Below are 16,695 nucleotides of genomic sequence, written 5' to 3'. Positions count from 1 at the left end.
TGAGCATAAAGCTCGGAGTGAGCCCTGAGCACAGCTAAGTGTGGCCCAAAAAGGGGATGGAGAGAGAGCACAGTGGGGAGGGCACTTGCCCTGCGTGTAGCCAGCCTGGCTTCAATCTCCAGCATCCTATATGCTTCCCTGAGCACCACCAGGAGTAATTCCTGAGCACAGAGCCAGGAGTAACCCCTGAGCATTGCTGGGTATGGCTCAAAAACAAACCAAAAATTAAAAAAAAAAGTGTAGCCAAAAAATAAAACAACAACATCAAGTGGTTAAAATAGAGCTTCCAAATGCCCTTCTGTCTTCCTGGTGTAAACACTGGACATGACCATCAAGCAAATACAAAGACCTAGGAATGCAGTGAGACGATGCTGTTCACTGTGACTCCCTTGCATCCTCCTCTCATTCTAACATCCCTTTCTGCTCCAGGATGCCACTCAGCAGCTTCTCGCGGCGTCTTCGTCTCTGACCCTAATGGGGCTTTCTTCTTTCTAGTTCTGCAATGAAATTGAAGCTGGGTTTTCATTTGAGGTGAAAGTCACATAACCAAACATTAACTCTCTTAAAGCATGAGTCAGCTTTCTTCAACTCGTTCCTAACATCGTACAGCCACTGCTATCTCGTTGCAAAACATTTACATCAGATAATGACTCTTTCGGAGAGGATAGGCCCTATACCCCATGGAATAGGCTTTGGGGTCCATTTGACGTTTTCTTGGTTTGAGTGAGCTATAGGTTGGGGGCAGGTCCGCTCCTGAACTGAGGTGCTGGCCTTGGTCTTCTGTATCCAGGGTGTCTGATCAGTAATATGATTCGTTATTAATGATGTGAACTTTGATTTGGCTAAGATGCTGGCTTCGACATTTGCCTATTGTAACATTATTGTTTTACTCATTGTAGGAGATATTCTGAGGGGCCAAAGCCATAGTACAGTGGGTGGGTGTTTGTCTTACTCGCAGCCAAACCAGGTTCAATCCCTTGTGTCCTATATGGTCCCCCAAACACCACCAGGAGCAAGCTCTGAGCAGCACTGCGTATGCGCCCCCCCCCAAAAAAAAAGAGAGAAAGATACTTTGAGATCATATTCACTTGGGGTGGGGGGTGAGGGAAGTAAAAGCCACAACCAGCAGCGCATGGGGGCTATTCCCATGTCCATGCCTGGGGGTCCATCCCCATCAGTGCTCCAGGAACTATGCAGTGCCGGGCGGGGATCGAACTGCGGTCGGCCACGTGTAGGACAAGTGCCTTAGCCCTGTGTGATCTCTGGCCCTGGGATCATGTTCATTAACCTACAGTTTTTGCGAGAGCCCTGCAGCTTAAATGTGGTTAAGGAAACGATGCTAGCCAAGGAGATAGTCAACTGTGTGTACCTCTGATTATTTTCCTTGATGCTAGAAAGGGTTCCACCGGTCATGCCAGGAGCTGGTGTAGATAAGAAAGAACAGAGCTAGAAGTGGGCCCAGCAGAGAGGGCCTTGTAGCACACAGGGTCTGGGGCAGGTACAGCCACCATGCCTGGCCAGTCCACAGCAGCTCCTGGGAGCACTAGAGAAGGCAGAGGCCCTGGCAGGGGGGCAGAGCCCATCTGGAGGGTGTGATGGGCCCTGAGAGCCGGCCCAGCTGGGCTTTTCTCTCCTGCGGGCTCTTCTCCGACCTGGCACCTCCTCTCCGAGGCCTGGCCACGGTGTCGCAGGTGAGTGGACAGCTCGCAAGAGGCCACAGGGTGTGTCCACTGCATGATCCGCCTCTGCACCCTGAGTGCCCTGCACGCGCCCGCCCTGCTCCCAGCTGCATGGGCACACCTGCTCCCTCCCCTCACGTGGCGTGTGTTGCCTGTGCTGTCCCTCCTGCCACTTTCACCGAGCCCACTGTAGAACCTGATGGAGGGGGGAACTCCCTGGCAGTGCTCAGGGGTTACTCCCAGCTTAGTGCTCGGGGGGAGTCCCATCCTCACCCCCACATCTCCTGCCTGCAGAGCCTGACTCAGCCCTCTGAGCTCTCTGGGGTCCCAGAGCTTTTCTCATTGTAGGGTCTCCAGATGGTGACCCAGCTCACACCCACAGAGGCCAGGGGGGATGTTTCTCCTGGTCCCAGGGCCATTCACCGGCCTGCCCCTTGCACAGCATCTGGCCTTACTGAGCAAGCCGGGCAAGCCCCGGACCCGCAGGCTGCAGGCGGAGGGCTGGGTGGTAGGAGGGAACACAAACGTGTCCCGTCAGGATCGCTGCTTTCACTGCACGCCGCTCCCCACCCCAGCCCCCCTGCTCCCCACCAGCCCCTGAGTCCCCAGCCTCGGGCTCTGCCATGCCAGGGCTGGAGAAGCAGGTGGGAGCTGCCGGCTGACCCTCTCCTTGTCCGTGCAGGGCATTGAGCGTCTCCAGCGGAAGGATCAGCCCCGGGTGCGCACGGGCAGCTGGCAGACGGTCAAGGAGACCTTCGGAGAGGACTTTTCCCCCAACTGGTGCAACCCCTTCTCCGGACCCTGCGAGCCGAGGCCCGTCCGGGAGCAGGACTGGGTGCGGCATGTGCACCCACTGCCAGACACCGAGGAGGACACTGAGGAGACAGGGGACACCAAGGAGGACTCTGTGGAGGTGGCCTCAGACTGACGCGGGACGCGGAGCCGCCACCGCCACCACCAGCCAGGACGTGTTCCTCACCCGCCACTTCCCTCGGCACCCCTCCCCCACTACACACGTACATACTAGGCTGGGCGGGACCAGGGGTACCGGGGACGACAGAGCCAGACAGGGGACTCATCTGCAGTTCTGGAAGAGACCAGATGGGTCTCCCAGCTCAGGGGCTTGTCCCCACCGGGCCCCTTCTCCACCTGCACAGCCTCAGCCGAACTGGCCTTTTTTGGGGTGTCTGTCTGCTCTTGGGAGGCTGGGGACCCAAAACTGTGACATCCTGCCGGAAGGACAGGGCCGGCTGGCCTTAGGGACCTGGGGTGGGACATCAGCAGACACCAAGCACCCTGCAAGCAGAATGAGCATCTGGCGTGCCCCAGGAGAGGCTCCCACTCACCCCTCACCTCCCCCTGACTATTTGGTTCAGATCAGACTTGAGAGAGAACCCCAGCTCTGGCCCAGACACCCCCAAACTCGCAGTTGGCCAGGAGACTTTTTGCACAAAGCTTCTGCTCCCGTTCCATTCTCGGTCTTCCCCAAGCCACACGTGGTGGAGCTGCCCTGCCCTGATGGGGCCTTGGGGACTCTTCTGCTGCTCCGACTCTGACCGCTCCCACCTCCACCATGGAGCTTAGCTCTCCCTCCAGGAGAGAGTCTGGAAACCCACAGAGCAGAACTCACTGGAAATCCTGCTCCTTGCCTCAGAAAGGACCAGGTTGGCCAGGGCCTGCAAGCACACACACACACACACCCCTGCGTGTGCGCACTCACAGACACATACAGTAGGGTCTGCACCATTAAGGCACTCACAAGTCACACACTTACCAGGGCCTGCACTAGGAAGATATGCACTTACATGCACACACAAACACACCCTAGGGCCTACATCAGGAAGGTGCATGTACATACAAGCACTCTCACACATATACACACACAGCAGGACTTGTACCACAAAGATACACATGCACGCACGCACGCATACCCAGGGTTTGCATCAGGAAGATGCATGCACACATTTACACTCTTAATCTTACATCCATACATACACACAGTAGAATCTGCACCATGAAAGCACACACAGTCTCACACACACATACCAGGGCTTGCACAAGGAAGATAATATATATACATATATATATATAATATATATGTGCACATATGCGCACACACATAAACACACACACGCCCCAGGGACTGCATCAGGAAGGTGCATGTACATACATGCACTCTCGTACTTACATCCATGCACAGTCACACCCTCCAGGAGCAGCCTAGGCCCAGTCACCCTCTTCAAGCTTAAAGCTGGGGGTATCTAGGGCTGTGACTGAGGCCTGAGCAGAGGATCTCAGAGTCCCAAACCCTGTTCCAATGGCTGCAACAGCCAGAGTCCAGCAGGAGCGTCCACATTCCAGGGAGGAGGAACAGGTCCCCAGCCCCGTCTTTCAGCTCCTGGCCCACAGTTTACCTGGGAGTTGGGGCTCAGCACCAAGGCTCAGCCCGGTGTGCAAGCTCTGTTTTAGGTCCCTTCAGGATGATCGGGGTCTTGTTCCCAGGGGCCCAGGTCCCTGGTTTGCCCAAGGGGTCCATGTCTCTGGTTCGCTGGGAAAGCTCAGTGCTTGCAGGGCCGCCTGGACACTTGGGGAAGCAGGAGGTCTGGGTAGAGGTACAGGACTCGCTCACATCTTGGGCCTTCTCTGAAGGGCCATGATTGTCAGGAGACCTATCTCCCCTGGTGGCCCCCTGGTCCCCCGGGATCAAGGGACCACCACATTCACAAAACCCCTATGGGAGCCCTGCACAGGGCTCGGACCCTCCCAGGAGAGATGGACAGCAGCCCCCCAGCATCCACAGCATCCGAAAAGCACAGCCCACATTTGGGCGGGGGGAGGCCCGGGGCCTTGGTCCTCAGCACCCGGCGTTTATTAACAGGTAGGAGCTGGTCAGCTGAAAGGCCAGGGCTCCGTCTGCCCAGGAGTTGCTGTTCCCCATGCTGGGATGGAGTTCTGGGCACAGTGCCCCTCTCCCGTGCCCTAACCTGGGGGCTCTGTGGGGGCTCAATGCAGGAGGGAGCAGAAGACCCTGAGACAGCTGCCATTTGAGTAAGGGAAGGGGGTCCCCAGTGCCCGTGGCCTGACCATGTCTGATGTCACAGGTGCGAATGAAGCCACGTGGCCCAGAGAAATGTCTGCACAGTGGAAGGGCTGAAGGCAGAGGCGTCCCCCGCCCCAACACAACCTAAAGCCGGTTCTGTCCTTAGTGCGGCTGGTGGGAGTGTCCTAACCCCTCGGGCCACTCCATGCTGCCCCGGGCCAGACACCAACACCTCTCCAGTCCACGAGGGACTACACTGGGCCCCACTAGGGTGTGGCACTGGGTAGTGACCATCCACCTGACCCTGGAGGCCATACATGGATGGCCTCGTGACCTCCAGTGGCAGCCTCAGTCTCAGCTCTGCCCTGATGTCAAGCCAGCAGGTGCCTTCAGGGGCCAAGAGAATTATGGCCTCTTTTTCTGAATAAATGGTTCTTGACTGGACCTCAGACAACAGCGCTTTCTTTACAGCACTTCCCGGGAAAGCCCTCTTCTCCCATTTCTGGTGTGGGGGGTTCACCAACTGAATCTCCTTTCTGGGCCGTCTCCAATTGCAGCTCCAGCAGAACCATCTTAGCCTCTGCCTGAGGGACAGGGCTGGGCCTCCCAAATAGTCCCCAGTGGAGTGGGTCCACCCCTCATGGGAGAGGGTAGCTGGCTCCCAAGGGCCCATGTGAGTAAGCACAAAATACTTGAAGCTTGGTCAGGGACGAAGGGCCAAGAGGCAGCTCAACAGGATGGAACACAGGCTTTCAAGGGAAGCCCAAGTTCACCCCAGCACCTTATGGTCACCTGGAGCACTTTCAGGTGTGTCCATCAAAGAAAAATGAGTCTGGAACGGGGGTGGGGTGGGGGGGTGAAATAGAGGGTAGGGCATTTGCACCTCATATGATCCCTGAGCATCTCCAGGGGTGATTCCTGAGTCCAGAGCCCACAGTAAGCCCTGAGCATAGCTGGGTGTGGCCCAATTCCCCCCACCTACGCAAAGGAAGTGACTCAGGGGGACCACACAGTCATCTGGAATGGTGTAATTGAAAGCATATTGATCATTTGGACAAGTTCCTGGAAGGCAGACCTGGAATGGCTTGTGTTAACTGAGGACCAGTTAGGAGGCACTGTGTGTGCATGTGTGTGTACGCATGTGTATGTGAGTGTACGTGCGTTCGCATGCAAGTGCGTGCATGTCGGTGTGTCAGTGTGTCCATCCTAGGATGGGTGTTCCTAACTGTGAAAGAGGCAGTTCTGACTGTCCAATTGCCGTGGCTGGCAGCCCCCAGTGCCTTCTCCCTCACTCAGCAGGCTCTGGCCTCTCCTCTCTGTCAGACCCAATCATCTTCGATCAAAGGGGTAATGACATTTCATCAGCCGAGAGCGAATCCCCACGTAAGAACTGTTGACTCTGCAGCCTTGGCGGAGGCTCTTTGGAGATGAGAATCCTCAAGACTGTTCTCTCTCCATCAGAAATGAATTTGGGCACTTTCTGGATCTGGTTTCACCAGATGGCACCATACTGGGTGTGTGTGGGGGAGGGAGGCACAGATGTGCCTACCCCAAAAGTGCTGTGGGGAGGTAAGCTGGGTGGGGGGCTGGGAGCCCCCAGTCTAAACTCGGCCTCCCTGGCAGGACCCTGACACTGGAGAGCGTGGCGGTGCCCTGAGATGCACTGGGGGACCTGACAGATGTGGACAACTGGGCCCCAGGCCAGGGAGGCAGACCGGGTGAGGGTTGGGAGGTACAGCCAGTTGGGGAGACAATGGTGAGTGGCATGACAGCAGGGGCATTGTTTCTAAGTGGTGGGCGTCACTTGAGTGAACCTTGTCAGCACCAGGAGCTGAAGACCACCACATGCTCCTCTGGCTTCCCCTGAAGAATCAGAAGGTCCCGCTGGACCCACCTTCCAATGGGCTGTGGATCGGGACATGGCAGCGCCCGCTCCTGCTCTCCCTGTTCCCTCCACCCAGACCTGATGCTTCTGAATCTGCCTCTTCCCAACCTAGAGAGTTGACATGCGCGCACACTAGCTCTGTCTGAGGAAACAGTAACCCACTAGGTTTTCCATGAGCTACTCAAGCCTGGTAAGAAACAGCACATTCCTGAGCACAGGGCCAGGAGTGAGCTCTGAGCACTGCCAGGTGTGGCCCTCAAACAGAAATGACAGCCTCAGCGTGACTTCCTGCCCATCCCAGGGCCCTCACGGTTTCCCAGCCCTGACTCTTAGCTCTGAGCTCAGGGATCACTTCTGGTGGGCTCAGGAAACCATAAGGAATGCCAGAGATCGAACCCAGATCGGCCACGTGCAAGGCAAGCGCCTGCCCTCTGTATATCCCTCTGACCCCATCACGGTTAGCAGACTTCAGGGAATATTTCACCTTAGAAGACTGTGTTTAATTGCTTCACCGAAACCCCAGGCAAAAGCGGGAAGCAGAACTGGGAGATGAGGCTGCTGGGGTTGACTCCGATGTGGCTGGGGGTGTAGAGACTGACGAGGTGCCAGGAGGCCAAGGGCAATGGAGCAGCACTTGTCTGCCCACTGTGCCACCAGGAGCAGAAGACAGAGAGGCAGACGGGAGGGTGGCCTGGATGTGACCCTCTGCTTCCCCCTACCCCCAGGAGAGCTGAGGGAAGCCCCCCAGGCTCTGCTCCCAAAAGGAAAGAACTAAGACTCCACACCCGGTAGCTTTAACTTAAAAAAAACAAAAAAAAAAAAAGGCTTTTACTCGTCCAGTTTTCCTGCTCTGGCCTGAGCATGCATGTGCGTGAGGAGCACATGAGCAGGCGGCTGGGGAGCACAGCACCGAGCGCGTCGCGTCCTGGGAAACCTCCTCTGCCAGCCATTAGGATCAGCACCACAGGCGAAGCAACGTGACCCCACAGACTCCCAGCGCCCTGCAGCCTGGGAACAGGAGGACCAGGAGCACTGTCCAGGTGTCTCTGGGAGGTTCTGGCAGGACACTGAGGCTGACTTGGCTGGTGACAGGGTGGTGACAGTGTGGTCCATTCCTGGGGCTATTTTCCCAGGAGCTGATAGCATCTCCGTCTGCTGACAGCCGCAGGCAGTACCCCCAGGAAGCCTGTCCTGGCCAGAGTCAGCACTGGGGTCCCTCCAACGGGCCCGCCAGCCGCCAGCTGCTACTTCTTCTTGTATGTCGAGTCCTCAGGGGTGGGTGGGAGAATCCGGTGGATCAGGGTGAGTCCACAGAGAATGAGGAACACGCCCCCCCACCACAGCACCTTCTGGCACTCTCCGTACAACATGTAGCCCAGGAAGGCCTGTGGGACAGAGAGGCTGTAAGTTGGGGGTGCACACCCCCTCACACCCCCAGCCGCAGACTCCCCCTCAAGGGAGACCAGAAGTCCCAGATGTGAATCCCAGCTGCCACCTTTGGCACGTCACTCTGTCTCACCTCCAGAAACAGGAGCATCCCTTCCTCACCCCAAAGCAGCGGGGGTTGGCATTCACCGTTCACCACCAACTACTCCCGCCCCGACTGGCCTGGAGACTTCAGGCTGCCTCAGGGAAGACCCTCACCTCTCTAATCTGGAGTCCTGACACCCCTTGGAGAGAGTGGCGGTGAGCTGGAGGGGTCCTATCCTCGGACCTCCGCACTCCCTATGACAAGGCCTCCCTTGTTTGTGCCTGCAGGGGTCAGAGCCTGGCCTTCATCTTGCTCAGGCTCCCGCCCCACCCGAACTCAAGTCTTAGGACTGGGCTCTCTGGTCACTCACCGAGCTGAGGGTGTTGGAAAAGGTCACAGTGACAGATGCCACGGCCGAAGACATGGAGAAGGTGAGACCACGGTTAAAGAACGTCCACATCAGCGTGTTGGTGGCCCCCATCATGATGATGGCAAAGACGGAGAAGGCCAGGCTCGCCTGCAGGAGAAAGGTCACTGCAGCCACACCTGGCTGACAGCATCCCGATCCCTCTGCCAATCCCACTGAGGCCCTGCTGCAGGCTAGTGGTACCCCACAGCTTCACCTGGCAAAGGACTGCCCAAGCTCTTCGGGCAGCACAACAAGTCTAGCAGGAGTGAAGGAAGGGAAGCCGGGCTCTGCCATCAGGCTGGCAGGGGGCAGGGCCAGAAATGGAACGTTAAACCCCCAGCCAGTCACTGTAGTTGAAGCCCTGTCGTGTTTGGGTCCCACCAGAGCAAATCTGTCCTGGGTCTAAGGTTTAGGTACAGTGGGGCAGAGCCCTGCCTTCCAGGGGCATGAGAGCCCGACCCAGCCCTGGCCCCCTTCCAGGCAGCAAACAGCTGTGCTGGGCATTCTTGAGCTTTTGCTCTGACTCAGGCTTGGTGCTCTCTTTTCTGGGGTAAAGGGAAGGAGGATCATACCCAGCTGCGTTTGGAGGTTGATCCCAGGGGTGCTCAGGAGAGCATGCAGTGCCAGAGATGGACACCCAGCCTCCTGCATGCACAGCGTGTGTACGTTCCAGCCTGCTGAGCGCTCTCTGGCCTACGCCGTGTTCTAGGAGATTTCTTGATTATTCCTTAGGTTCACTATACAGATACAGCAGCCCTAGCATTAAGACACTTGCCTACGGTGTGGCACTGCTGGTGGGAGCTACCACGGCAGGAATGCAGGGAGTGTGGCACCAGCTGCTACCTAGGGAAGGCTCTGCCCTGGGAACTCACCATCTGAGAATATTTGCTGGTGGTCCCAGGCACTGCCTGAGAACATGCACTTTGCCTCCTTTTCTAAATGTAAGAGATTTGGGGTGCATGGTGAGAGGGGTTGGTACTCCCACATGGTGCGCAGGTGGCCCAGGGCTCTACCTGCTATTCTCAGCCAATTGGGACTGCAGTTCAATACAAGGACCTGAAGACGCGGTACTGCTGAGGTTCTGCGACATCAGAGACTAACCAGTCCACCACAGTGGTGTTCAGGGGCCTCCCATGTGGTGCCAGCAATAGAATCAGGATCTGCCACAGGCAAAGCATGCACCTTAACCCCTGTACTACCTCTCAGGCCCAGAAGGGTGAGGGACCCACCTGCTGGTGCTCAGGTTTACTACTGGCTCAACCACCAGGGATCATTCCAGGTGGCACTCAGGGGATTGAACCCAGGTCTGTTGCGTGCAAGGCAGAGGCTCTTCTTGCTATACTATGCTCCAGCCGACGAGAGCATCTTTAAAGTCTCCCACATGAAACAAATGCAACAAACCCTTATTTGGTTTCCAGTTAGAAATCTGCTTGAGGGGTCGGCGTGACAGTGCAGTGGCCGTAGGGAGGGTGCTTGTCCTGCACAAGCCCCACCCGGGATCAATCCTGGGCATCTCCTATGATCCTCCACACATGACCCCTAAGCTCAAAGCCAGGAGGAAGCCATGAGCACCACCGGGTTTGGCCCCCCACAAAAAAGGAGAGAAATCCCCTTGAGACAGGGCTGCCTAACTCTGGGCAGCACATGCAGGTGGTGACGGGTGGAGGGAGGAGGAAACTATCTAAACATCCAACTCCTAATCCTGGTGTTTTCCAGCAGCCGAATGACGTACACACGAGCATCACTGCACCAGTAGCTGCCTGGGGAATTCTGCGAGCCTGGTGCACAACTGCACATACTTGAAAATCTCCTGGCTCACAGTCTGTCATGGATTATTTGACATCCCCAACACATTAACCTCCAGCGTGGGAGCTTCCGCTGCACTGGGCTAAGGACACTTAATTACACCTAAATAATCAGGCTGTCCGATCAGGATTCCACCCTAGATTGCGCATGCAAGAAAGCCACTTCAGCAAGCCAAAGGGAACCCACGGCTCGGGATGGAAGCAACAAAGAGGTACACCTAAGCAGATCTGGGGGGAGACAGCTAAATGTTCCCAGGGCAAGGGGCACGTTGGAAACTTTATACTATCTCTCTTTGTCTTCAGGGTCTCCCGAAGTTCCGTGTTTTCCGGCAAGAAGGTAGGCCGGTCAACACACCCCTTAATGCCTTGGAGACACGTGGCGAGAAACGAGCTGGTGTGGAGGGTGTCTGCGTCTCCCCCGAGAGCCCAATCAGAGCACATCTTTGGGGTCCCGGGCAAGAGAAGCGGCCTCAGTCCCAGGAGTCTCTTACCGCCTCCAGCAGCGGATGAGGGTATGAGGTGACTTGGGGTGGACGGAAGCTCTCCCGCCCCTGCTGACAGTGGCGGCGGGGGTGTGAGCCGACGCGAGCACCCCCAGCCCCCCTCTCCTGCAGGCCCGCAGCGCCCCTTGCCCTCCCGGCCCACCGGCCTCCCGCCGCAGCCGCGCCCCGGGCTCCACCTCGCGGCTGAAGGCCAGCTTGGCGGCGGCGGCGGCCAGGGCCCCGAAAGCGCCGGCGCACATGCAGTTGAACACGCCCCAGAAGCGGCGCCGCATCGCGCCGGCCTGCAGGTGTGCGGGGAAGTCGGCGTGAGCTTCGGGGTAGCAGCGCGCGGCCACCGCACGGCCTGGGACACTAGCCGGCTCGGCCATACTGAGAGCGCAGACCCGGGACGCCGCCGCCGCCAAGGCCCGAGCCGAGCGCGCAACGCGAGTGGATGGCACCCTCACGTGACACTGCGTGCACGTGACCCACGCGGCCAATCAGACACCGCCAGGGCGGGGCGAAGGCGGGGCTGTAAGAGCCAAGCCTCCAGGGTCAGGCTTGCGCTGGACACCCTGGAGCTCCAAGGGGCATGGGCAAGGGCTGAGGTTAGCGACAAGGTATTGTTGCTGTTGTCAGGTGTCAACCATGCGTGGCCAGGGCTTTCAGTCCTTACCGCCTGGTGGCATTAGTTCCTCCCCCCACACCCGGAACTTGTTAAAAATGCCGATTCCCAGGCCCTGCGCCCATCGCACCAAAATTTAAAATGACCAAAATAGTAGCCTGAGAAGCACCTTTCAGTAGGGAAGTGCCTTGACAAGAGGGCGCTGGACACCTCCGGATTCCGTGGGAAGATCTGGTTAGTGCTGCCACAAAATTCACTGGGGGAAATATAATACGAAAATAGATTTCATTAGGCAGAGCGATTGTCCTGTGGGTAAGGCTGGATTCCTGGCACTACTTATGGTCCCCTATCCCCACCAGGAGTGCCCTGCGTGTAGAGAGTCAGGAGTAAGTCCTGAACACTGCCCAAAAGACAAAACAAAATGTTCTTTGATTTTTTAAGTCATAAAATCAACCCGATTAAAATTTAATTATTTTTTACTATTTATAGTTGTATAAGTATCACCATAAACTGGATTTAAAACATTTCCACTTGGGACCAGACAAATAATACATAGGGTAGGGTGCTTGCCTTGCACGCAGCTGACAGGATCTCATATGGTTTCCTGAGCACCGCCAGGAGTATTGCTCAGTGCAGAGGCAGGAGTAACCCCTGAGCCAGGTGTGGCCAAAAAAACAACAAAAAATAAAATATTTCTATCCATCTGTTGAAAGTTCCCTTGTGCTATATTGTCATTTTTTTTATCCTTATCAAACAACCAAAGATTTCATTTCTAGCTATAATTAGCACATGTCACTTTTTTTCCTAATGATCAATGGTAACTGAGTATTTCTGCATTTTAAAGAAATATCATTCAACAAAATGACAAACTGATACGAGCTAAGTAAAAGAAGCCAAACACAAGATTGCACTGGCTACTTGGGGATAGGAAATATTTCACACCATATGCTACACACCAATACTTAAGAGCTGAGTTCCAATGCCCACAGAAAGACTGATGGAATGTGATGTGTGGCACATGCATGCTATGGTATGTCATTCACCAGAAAAGGCAGGAAGAGCTCAAAGTTCCTGGAGGGCAGAGGGTTAGTTTGCTTTGTTCACTGATGATCAGCTCCTGGCTTGCTGTAGCTAATCAGTATGTAAATGACAATCAGATGAATGAACAAAGTAATTCACTTTATTGTTTTTTTTAAAAAAGTTTACATTTAGAAAAATGATCATATTCACAAACAAAAAATGCTCACAAGAATACTTTTATGGGGAGTGGGGTCGGGCTGGCGCTTCGTTGTCAGAGGCGAGGTGAGCTGCGGGCCGAGCCGCAGAGCCCCGGCGGGCGCGGAGCTGCCTTCCCCCACGTCCCTGCGAGCGGCTGGACGTCTCTTCCGGACTCCCAGCGCCGTCCCGGCCGCCTTGGGCCCGGGTTCTGAGGCGAAGTCGACTTGTTTGAAAGAGTGACAACGAAAACTGGCAAAAACTTGTTCTGTGGGACAGTGGGAGACAATGTCGCAACTAAAAACCTCTTATTCCTATGATGCTCCCTCGGACTTCATTAATTTTACATCTTTGGATGATGAAGAAGATGCAGAAAACATAGATTCTTGGTTTGTTCTGTTGCCTTCTAAACCTGCTGTGGCGAAGATCTCCAGAGACCCACAGACCCCCGTACTGCAAACCAAGCATCGTGCACGGCCTGTGACCTACAAAAGTGCAGCGGATCAAGAGGCTGAGGAACTTGAGAAACTACAACAATATAAATTCAAAGCACGAGAACTTGATCCCAGGATTCTTGAAAGTGGGCCCATCTTGCCTAAAAAACCACCTGTGAAACCACCCACCCAGCCTATTGGCTTTGATTTAGAAATTGAGAAAAGAATCCAGGAACGAGAGTCAAAGAAGAAATCAGAGGATGAACATTTTGAGTTTCATTCCAGACCATGTCCAAGATCTTGGAAGATGTTGTGGGTGTTCCTGAAAAGAAAGTCCTTCCGATCACAGTTCCCAAGTCACCAGCCTTTGCATTGAAGAACAGAATCCGAATGCCCATGAAAGAAGTTGAAGAAGAAGAGCTCAACCTGGGCCACATTATGGGGTGCCTTTTAAGCCCCAGATTACAGAGGCAAGAACTGTGGAAATGTGCCCTTTCTCTTTTGATTCTCGAGACAAGGAACGTCAGTTACAGAAGGAGAAGAAAATTAAAGAACTGCAAAAAGGGGAGGAGATGCCCAAGTTCAAGGCACTTCCTGTACCTCATTTTGACACTGTTAACCTACCAGAGAAGAAGGTGAAGAACACAACCCAGATTAAGCCTTTCTCCCTGGAGACGGACAAAAGAGGTGCTCTGAAGGCACAGACTTGGAAACATCAGCTGGAAGAAGAACAGAAACAGCAGAAAGAAGCAACTTGCTTCAAGGCTCGGCCAAACAACGTCACCTCCCAGGAGCCCTTTGTTCCCAAGAAAGAGAGAAAAAACCTTTCTGTTCAGGAACCATTTCAGCTGGCCACTGAAAGGAGAGCTAAGGAATGGCAGGAACTGGAGAAGAAAATGGCAGAAGTCGAAGCCAAAAAAGCCCAGCAGTTGGAGGAGGCCAGACAACAAGAGGAAGAGCAAGAGAAGGAAGAGCTGGCTAGGATACGGAAAGCACCGGTGCACAAAGCTAATCCAATACGCAAGTACCAGGGTGTGGAGATAAAGTCAAGCGACCAGCCTCTGACTGTGCCTGTGTCTCCCAAGTTCTCTACTCGATTCCAGTGCTAAACCCGCTGTGAGCTGCAGGCACCATCTGGAAACAGGAGCTGCTCTTCACATCAGATCTGGAGCTTTCTTTCAAGGTTCCCCGGGCGTGAAGAGCTCATTTCTACACTTACCTGCATGACCAGTGGAGCATTACTGACAACTCTGGACTCGAGTTTTAGAGAGTTGTTTGCTCACGTTATTGAGGTGAACGAGACTCTGCTTAGTTTGTTTTGATCAGACCTCACATCGTTATTTGCTTTGAACCATCAGTTGACCTTTATTTTATTATTATTTTTTTCCTCTTCTGCCACAACGGATGAGTCTCCGAGGGTGACTCCCAGCTTTGTGCTCAGGGACCATTGCATGTTTTCAACCTAATGAACGCAGGACCACATCCTGCGTCCCTTCAGAGTTGACCTTTAGTATGGGTCTTAATTTCTACTAGAATTTAAAGTCTTTGTATCAATAGTGTAATTTCTATTTCTCCTTACCCTGTCCCCTTTTTCTATTTTAATCAGAAAATAAACTTAAATAGGAAGATAGAACTTCAGTCATACTTGAAGAGAAAAAAAAAAAAAGAATACTTTTATGAACACAAAGTAGAAACACTAAGTAGGAACACAAAAACATGCTATAGTAATAAGTCTGCTTTTCCTATAATTTTCCTATAAGCTACACAATCAATTAGTTAACCTCACTGCAAGTTCTGGAAGGAAGCATAATTAGAGCTTTTAATCTAAGGCTCAAAGGTGATCACAATGCTATCTAAGGATAAAATTCCTGGCCAACATCCACTCTAAACCTTAGCTACATAGAGGCTTTTAATCCGAAAGGCAAAGCGTTTTCCCCAAATTTACAGCAGATTCCAGCCTTGAAATAGAGCAGCTGCCTCTCAACACACTGCTGACTACGGCAGGAGTGCAGATATAGGCGTGCAGGACATCCATCCAACACACTGCTGGCTACGGCAGGAGTGCAGGTATAGGCGTGCAGGACATCCATCCAACACACTGCTGGCTACGGCAGGAGTGCAGGTATAGGCGTGCAGGACATCCATCCAGGAGGCCCCTCTGTGCAGCCGGATCACCGCCCACAGTTCAGCGCTGGTAAGTGCGTTAGAAAGTGTTCCTTTGACAAGGAAAGAAACTCTCCAAACAGGCTGATACCTAGGTAGCTGATAAAGATCCTATGGCTCATTTCTTTTCTTTTCTTTTAAAATTACATTTTCAGCACGCAACTTTTCTGTCTCCTGATAAGTGATTTTTAGAAAAAGGAAAAGAAAGAAAAATTAAGTCTGATTCTTACAGGAAGAGACAAAGAGTTACTTGTAGCATTCATTAAGCTTATCTTTCAAAGTCACAGCAGCTTTTAATTTCTAAACTATTTAACATTAAACAAGAATTTGACGTGTATCTCTGACTCAAATTTGGGATTTTTACTTTTTTTTTTTTTTTTTTTGGTTTTTGGGTCAAACCGGCGATGCACAGGGGTTACTCTTGGCTCTTCACTCAGGAATTACCCCTGGCGGTGCTCAGGGGACCATATGGGATGCTGGAATTAGAATCCGGGTCGGCCGCGTGCAAGGCAAACGCCCTACCCGCTGTGCTACCGCTCCGGCCCCTCAAATTTGGGATTTTTTAAAATCCAGTTAAGTTCCTTGATGACAGCAAGGCTCTCATCAAATCAAATTTTAATGGATCATTTTAAAACCTGAAAGAATTTAGGGGCCGGAGCGATAGCACAGTGGGTAGGGTGTTTGCCTTGCACGCGGCCGAACTGGGTTCGATCCCCGGCATCCCATATGGTCCCCCAAGCACCGCCAGGAGTGGTTCCTGAGTGCAAAGCCAGGAGTGACCCCTGAGCATCACTGGGTGTGACCCAAAAAGCAAAAAAAAAAAAATCTGAAAGAATTTATTCAGACTAATGCTCCTGCTTTACCTCAGTCAGTCTGGTATTTTCCTTCTTCAGCCGTACCACATACTGAATCTTCTGCTGTAGGTTTTGGTGACCAACTAACTTGCCATTTTCCTCAGCAAGAAATTCCACCTGCTTCCTTGACATTTCCAGCTCCTGCAGGTAAATCAGCCCAGGGAATAAGAAAACTTTTAGTTTTCACTTACGGTAACGTAATTTCCTGTCTTCCAAGAGCACAGAACGCAAGAAACAGAATCTACCTTCAAGCCCTTACGATCACACATCTCCAGGTGTGCTAGAACGTCTCCAATACATAGAAACCCAGTCACAAAAGTCTTAAACTGTCTGGTTCTGTTAACTCATGGACAAAAACAACACATAAAAGCACCTGGACAATTCTCTCCTTTTCTTCATACAGTTCTTCCAACTTTGATCTCAGCTGTTCCTTTTCCTGGAATGTTTTAGATTCTAAACTCCTGGTTCGTTCTACTTCCTCACTCATTCTAAAGCAGTCCATATTTTTGTTCAGAAGGGCACGCTGGACTTCTTCTAGGCTAAAAAAGTATACATGGCGTTATGGAAATCCACATTAACATAATTATAAATCAGTACTCAAGACATTTTCCACCAGAATCGTGATTTGAAAGT

At 53.2% G+C, this 16,695-nt stretch overlaps 3 protein-coding genes and 1 pseudogene across 3 annotated transcripts in view; 2 read left to right on the top strand and 2 right to left on the bottom strand.

Moving 5' to 3' along the window:
* The window catches only part of ZDHHC3 (zinc finger DHHC-type palmitoyltransferase 3), a 53,661-nt gene extending 48,494 nt beyond the window's left edge, over positions 1-5,167 (top strand). The window contains exon 7 of the mRNA XM_055136316.1: positions 2,362-5,167. Coding sequence (XP_054992291.1) covers positions 2,362-2,607 — 246 coding nt within the window. The 3' untranslated portion in view covers positions 2,608-5,167. The remainder of the gene's footprint in view (positions 1-2,361) is intronic.
* A 1,927-nt stretch (positions 5,168-7,094) lies between these two features.
* TMEM42 (transmembrane protein 42) lies at positions 7,095-11,449 on the bottom strand. Its single transcript, XM_004614531.2, has 3 exons — positions 10,969-11,449; positions 8,446-8,592; positions 7,095-7,989 (listed from the first exon to the last, which is right to left on the bottom strand). The coding sequence occupies exons 1-3, from the start codon at positions 11,158-11,160 to the stop codon at positions 7,849-7,851; spliced, it is 480 nt and encodes a 159-aa protein (XP_004614588.1). The 5' UTR covers positions 11,161-11,449; the 3' UTR covers positions 7,095-7,848.
* Positions 11,450-12,513: 1,064 nt separating this feature from the next.
* LOC101551771 (targeting protein for Xklp2-like) lies at positions 12,514-14,154 on the top strand (annotated as a pseudogene).
* A 1,091-nt stretch (positions 14,155-15,245) lies between these two features.
* Positions 15,246-16,695, bottom strand: part of KIF15 (kinesin family member 15) — a 51,628-nt gene continuing 50,178 nt past the window's right edge. The window contains exons 33-35 of the mRNA XM_055136561.1: positions 16,436-16,601; positions 16,072-16,203; positions 15,246-15,382 (exon numbers count right to left, since the gene is read on the bottom strand). Of these exons, the coding sequence (XP_054992536.1) occupies positions 15,320-15,382; positions 16,072-16,203; positions 16,436-16,601 (361 nt within the window). The 3' untranslated portion in view covers positions 15,246-15,319. The remainder of the gene's footprint in view (positions 15,383-16,071; positions 16,204-16,435; positions 16,602-16,695) is intronic.

Source organism: Sorex araneus, chromosome 4, assembly GCF_027595985.1.
Source record: "Sorex araneus isolate mSorAra2 chromosome 4, mSorAra2.pri, whole genome shotgun sequence".
Lineage (NCBI taxonomy): Eukaryota > Metazoa > Chordata > Mammalia > Eulipotyphla > Soricidae > Sorex > Sorex araneus.
This window is presented reverse-complemented; position numbering and strand designations above follow the sequence as displayed.

Bases quoted from the DNA above. Each gene is read 5' to 3' on its own strand.
- TMEM42 (XM_004614531.2), bottom strand. From the start codon at position 11,160: ATGGCCGAGCCGGCTAGTGTCCCAGGCCGTGCGGTGGCCGCGCGCTGC. The intron at 8,593-10,968 runs GTGGAGCCCGGG...TTTCTCCTGCAG, and splicing joins AGCTGGCCTTCAGCCGCGAG to GCGAGCCTGGCCTTCTCCGT. The intron at 7,990-8,445 runs GTGAGTGACCAG...TCTGTCCCACAG, and splicing joins TTTCCAACACCCTCAGCTCG to GCCTTCCTGGGCTACATGTT.